The sequence below is a fragment of the Sinocyclocheilus anshuiensis genome, unplaced genomic scaffold, assembly GCF_001515605.1.
Source record: "Sinocyclocheilus anshuiensis isolate Anshui unplaced genomic scaffold, SAMN03320099.WGS_v1.1 scaffold1957, whole genome shotgun sequence".
NCBI lineage: Eukaryota > Metazoa > Chordata > Actinopteri > Cypriniformes > Cyprinidae > Sinocyclocheilus > Sinocyclocheilus anshuiensis.
In genome coordinates this window covers 184,692-190,526 of record NW_015537935.1, presented here as the reverse complement: position 1 = coordinate 190,526, position 5,835 = coordinate 184,692, and the positions used below count along the sequence as shown (strand labels likewise).

General features: G+C 36.6%; 1 protein-coding gene across 1 annotated transcript; it reads left to right on the top strand.

Annotated features, from left to right (window-relative positions):
* Nucleotides 1–601: 601 nt before the first annotated feature.
* Nucleotides 602–3,323, top strand: LOC107658773 (gamma-interferon-inducible lysosomal thiol reductase-like). The gene is made up of 7 exons (XM_016447427.1): nucleotides 602–838; nucleotides 1,816–2,004; nucleotides 2,099–2,167; nucleotides 2,447–2,536; nucleotides 2,628–2,780; nucleotides 2,895–2,963; nucleotides 3,068–3,323. Exons 1-7 carry the CDS (start codon nucleotides 698–700, stop codon nucleotides 3,125–3,127), a joined length of 771 nt encoding a protein of 256 aa, XP_016302913.1. The 5' UTR covers nucleotides 602–697; the 3' UTR covers nucleotides 3,128–3,323.
* The last annotated feature ends 2,512 nt before the right edge of the window (nucleotides 3,324–5,835 follow it).

Below are 5,835 nucleotides of genomic sequence, written 5' to 3'. Positions count from 1 at the left end.
GCACCCATACATTGCTAACATAACTAACATACTTTCACTACAATGGCACATGCACAGTTATTGTTTTTAATGCATTTCTCAAATGCAACATGCAGTTTATATAGTCTTAATGTATCTTGTCCTATTATCAACCTAACCACAGGCTCTACTCTTCAAAATGGTAACCCCCAAAAACAGCAACATAACACAAACCCCTGTAAATCCCAACATTGAACAGACCATTAAACACAAACAGATCTTATACTATCATAATTGTGTGCAAAAATAAACAAAATAAAATTTAATTTCATGTACTCTTCAGTCTGTATCAAAGAACGATTTGTATGATTGTTAATTGAACTGAAGTTGTGGTTAAAGATAAAAGTATAGATATGGATTATGGAATGCGTAATAACTGTAGATTTTAGGCATTTGTTTTGGTATGACCAACTCAAACAATTAAGATATTTCAAGATTTTTATTAAGGTAGTAATGTATAGTTATCTATTATTTTGACATTCACAAAGCCACAACACTCGGTTGTGAACCCTCTTTGCTCATGAGCAGCTTTTCTTTGCTGATCTGAGGTCAGTGAGTGTTGTGTCTGTTCAGCTGCAGCTGCTCACAGTTGATTGGAGGCTATTTTCATGGGAGTAAAGTGTACGCAAGCTCTCATACTGCTCACAGAAAGCTCAGGGACTCTCTAAATACCAACAGCATGAACACTCTAATGCTCTGTGTGTTTTATGTCATATTCCTCAGAGTTTATGAAATCCAGTGTAAATCCCACCCAAAGCCTTCATGTGGATACCCTCCATCCCAATGGTGCAGGTCTCTGGAGATTGCCATAGAATGTGGGGTAAGTCTGTTTAAGAGGTTGATTTTAAGTCTTGAAACAATTAAGTTCTTTTTATGCCATCTTTAAATGATAGAGGCATTTCTGCAGCTCAATATCAAGATTGTAATGATTTGTGGCTTGTTGAGTAATGTTGCTGCATCTCAAGGCATGTCGATCTTTTTATTTAAAAATGGTTAAGGTGACCTACAATACAGAATTATGCATCTGTTTTCACTTGCATAAAGCAATATAGTACTTGATGTTAATTTGCAGTGTTACTGACTGTTTAGAATATTGACTTTTATGGAGTATATTGCACAGATACACTGGTCTTGTAATGAAGCTGTGCTCAACATGACTTTCAAAGACTTCTTTGTGCTTATAAATTACTGTCATGCTTTTGAACACAAACAGCTTCCAATTAAACAGGCCATGAGTCACATCATGAGTTTGATGATGGTCCTCATGTCTACAATTGTATGTTCTTATACTCTAAGCTCAGGGTAGGGCTGCATGATAAATCGCATGCGATATTTAATGCGCATCTTGTCAGTAAAGCCAGTTCTGTAATCAGCAGTAAATGTCCATCATGTGCGTGCTTTCACATTTACTACACAGAGCCGTTGTTCACTGACAAGCTACAAATATCGCATGCGATTTATCGTGAAACCCTAGTTCAGGGTCAGAAGTTCATCCTGTAAATAGTTTAAAGATAAAAAAAATAATAATAATAATAAAAATAAATAGTTGGAAAAATTATCACCCCCTCCTAAAAATGACTTATAAACTCAATCAGGTGTAGCTAATCACCTTCTCAATGGCACACAAATCCATTTAACTTTCAACTGTGATCAACTGTGGTCATTTTGATTAGCTCAGCATGAAAAGAGCTTTCCTGGAGAATTTCAGTCCTTGGTAGAGCAACTGAAGCAAACAATCAACTATGGGTGGCACTGTCAAAATATTTCCGGAATATCTTTCCTTATGCATCTGAATAGGTGTGGAAACAATGTATGGAACTGAACGCAACCCGGCCAGACCCTGTGGTTCCTCCTGTAGAGATCACTCTCTATTACGAGAGCCTTTGTCCAGGCTGCAGAGCGTTCCTAACAGAGCAACTCTTCCCAACATGGACTTTACTAAAAGGTATAATGAAAGTCAACCTGGTGCCCTTCGGCAATGCTAAGGTACACCTCTGCTCTTTCATAGGAGTCTGTGTGTTGTAATTGATAAAATGTTGTGATGTTTCTTGTGTCTATGACTGTTAACTTGCAATTTAAGGAACTTCCTGAAGATAATTCATTCTCATGTCAACATGGAGAACCAGAGTGCTATGCTAACATGGTTGAGGTGAGTTTATTACCTAACATGTATATTTTATTTGTAGCGTAGTCAACATGTCATTACATAATAAATTATTGATTAAATATATTAATAGATTTTTTTTTTTATTTGTGTTTGTGTATTATGTTTTGAGTATTTTGTTATTAGCTTAGCAACAAGCAAACCTCAGGAATATGCTGTGTGAAGGCAGTAAAAAGAGCAAGGCAGCTCACTTAATTTTGTGGATTTGAAAAAGATTTCTCTCTTTCTCTATTTAACATTCCTAATATTTCTTCTTTTTAATAGGCATGTGTTTTATATGCAGCCAATCATGCAGCATTTCCTGTCATTTACTGCATGGAGTCATCTGCAGATGTACTAAAATCTGCTAAGCCTGTAAGCATCTCTGAGCCAACATTACTCTCCCTCATTACAGCATTATGTTTGACCGAAGAAGCCATTATGAGTCTTTTTTTTTCTTTGCCAGTGTTTGCAGCTCTATGCACCGTTTGTTAAATGGCAGACCATAGAGTCTTGTACCAGAGGAGAGCTTGGCCACAGTTTGATGCATCAGAATGCAGTGAAGATGCAGGTGCTCAAACCAGCACACACTCATGTTCCCTGGATCACCTTCAATGGGGTGAGACCTTCTCAAAGCAGAGCAGTTGCACTAATCGAATCTGTTATGTTGAAATAAAAGACACTAAGATTTGTGATGAGCGTTTGAGATCTACATGTTTTTTTTTCTCCTCAGGAATGCACTAGTGAATGGGAAGATAAGGCTATGTCCACTCTCTTCACCCTTGTATGCAATTTGTACAAAGTACAGTATGCTCGTGTGTCTTTTCACATGTACCATTTGTGATTGCTGAAATACGGCACATGCTCATCAACAGGACTCAATTAAAAATCTTAATTCTCTTACAGGGAATCAAGCCACCAGTCTGTACTGGAGCCCTGAAAAAACTGGACCGAAGCTTTTGCTAGTGGAAGAAAGAAGTGTTGCACAATACACACAATTGTGATATCTCATGATTTTTCAACTTTAGTCTGTTTTTCTGTTTAAGGTAAAATAAAAAGTAGGCTACATTTTTTTTTAATATAATGTTGACACCATTTCAACCATATGTATGTGTACTTGGCTATACTTTTGGGATAAAAGCATACTTAACATAAAAGTGTTTTTTGTAACTTCATTATCAACTACAAATAAAGAGTTTAAAGGAAACCATAAAAATGTCAGCAAATCAATAACATGCAGCACAAACTGCCTCCTGTGGTGACTAATGTCTCCTAATGACCTTTTGCCTCCGTTGAAAATTTCCATTAGAAAATTATCTAGGATGTCTAATGGTTTCAAATGGATTTTTCAAATCCATGTGAATGCATGGAAAATATATAACAGATCAATTCACGATGTCCTCATGTTTTGTCATCAAATTCAAAACGTTGGCACTGGGGTTGCCACTGGAACTGCACTGAAGTCACTTAAAGTTTCAAGAAACAGCTCAACCAATTCTCAACCATAAAAATGCACTTAGCCTACTACAATGACTTTTCATCGCTTTATATTTTTATATTTTGGCAGAATATATCACTTCATGTCTCATTCTATCTCTAAAGGTAACATTTCTCTATCTCTATCTATCTCTCTATTAGTGCTATTGGATCTTAGTGCTGCGTTCGACACTATTGACCACAACATTCTTTTGAATAGACTAGAAAACTTTGTTGGCATTAATGGAAGTGCATTAGCTTGGTTCAAATCATAATTATCTGACCGCCATCAATTCGTATTGAATGGTTTTGGGACGTGACCTAGAGATAACGACAAGTTAATCATATTGAGAAGTGGTTCTTCTTCACGCTTTACATGTTACCCTTGGGAGATATCATCAGGAAACACAGTGTTAGCTTTCACTGTTGTGCTGATGATACTCGGCTCTATATTTCTTCGCTGCCCGGCGAAACATACCAATTGGAAAAACTAACGGAATGCATAGTCGATATAAAAAACTGGGTGACGAGTAATTTCTTACTGCTAAATTCTGAAAAAACAGAGGTGTTAATTATAGGACCTAAAAACTCCGTACGTAATAACCTAGAACAATGTCTAGCACTTGATGGCTGCTCTGTCAATTCTTCGTCATCAGTTAGGAACCTAGGTGTGCTATTTGATAGCAATCTTTCCTTTGAAAGCCACGTTTCTAGCATTTGTAAAACTGCATTTTTCCATCTCAAAAATATATCTAAAATACGACCTATGCTCTCAATGTCTCAAATGTCTTTGACAATCTGTATTGTTAAAAGCATTATATAAATAAAGGTGACTTGACTTGACTTCTTTAACTCTGAGGTTCTTCTTTAACTTAATTTCACAAAAAAGCTTCATTCACAAAATCAAAAGTTGGATCTTAATTGTTGTTAAATATGCTGTACTGATGTCATGATATGAACATCTGCGTGTAAAGTATAAGTAACACCTTACTTCAATTTCTGTAGATCGTTCTAGAGCCACCATTACTTGTGGACCATTTTTCTTCCAATATTTTCTATTACTGCTACATACCCATTTTCACCAGTTTGCAGTGTCGTTTTTATTTCATATTTCATTTATTTAAATTATAGTTCTGAGGGACACTGCTGGGTGTGTTTTTTTTTTTCATTGTTTCAGTCTGTTTTAAAAATATATGAACAAAATAATTAAAAATAATTTGAATGAATGGATCAATGTTGGCGGAAGACCAGTAATGCTGCAGCATTCTGGATCATCTGTACTAATTTTAGATAACTGATGATGTACGATTCAGTTAGTTAAGATATGGTCAAGATGTGTTTAAGGAAGCCAAGCTATGTTCATATATGGTCTTTCCTGTGTTGGAGTGCCCCCTGCTGGTTAGATAAGTTTGATATACAAGTTTTGAGTGATGCAAGCTCTACATGAGAGCTAATAAACATGTTGTTCTCCAATATACAAATAGTCTCGGTCTCCATAACAAACTGCATGGTGTCAGAAGTCAAAATATTCAACAAAGAAAGAGGATAGAAGAGGACACAATGGCCGAAGGATTTTGCCGACCAGACCCGCTGATTTTCGACGGCAACATAGAAGAAAATTCGAACTGGAATTCGACATATTTATCGCAGCAACCCACAGTGAAAAGCCAGATAAAACTAAAGCCTACATACTCCTCAATCTTGCGGGACCAGAGGCAATTGAAAGAGAGCGTTAATTCACATGCTCCAGCGATACTGGCTGCCAATGGGCAAGATGTAATTACACCAGCGGAGTCAAGAGAGGATCCAGAATCCAGAGAAACAATAATGTACAGTATGTGGAAAATAATGTGGTTTTTTTTACCTTAAACTGCATAGACAAATTTTCCTTACACCAAATACACAAAATAATGTTCTTTTTTAGCAACGTCATATGACCCCTTTAAAGCGTAAATTCAGAGAAGTGTGCAATCTGGAGACAAACCGTGACATGTGACCGTGTTACAAGCTCTTGGTGTATAAAGAAGATCTGTAAATTCGCAAAGACTAAAGTCTCAAATCCAAAGAGATATTCTTTATAAAAGTTAAGAGTCAACCACGCCTACCTAAAACGGCTCGTTCTAACATGCCCCCACATGTCTATGTCACGATGTGGGAAGATTTGCATAACGCCGCCCAAATGTTCACGCAAAGAAAGA

Coding starts and splice junctions, on each gene's coding strand:
- LOC107658773 (XM_016447427.1), top strand. CDS start 698: ATGAACACTCTAATGCTCTGTGTGTTTTATGTCATATTCCTCAGAGTT. Junction 839..1,815: donor AGATTGCCATAGAATGTGGG/GTAAGTCTGTTT, acceptor GCATCTGAATAG/GTGTGGAAACAATGTATGGA. Junction 2,005..2,098: donor TGCCCTTCGGCAATGCTAAG/GTACACCTCTGC, acceptor TTGCAATTTAAG/GAACTTCCTGAAGATAATTC.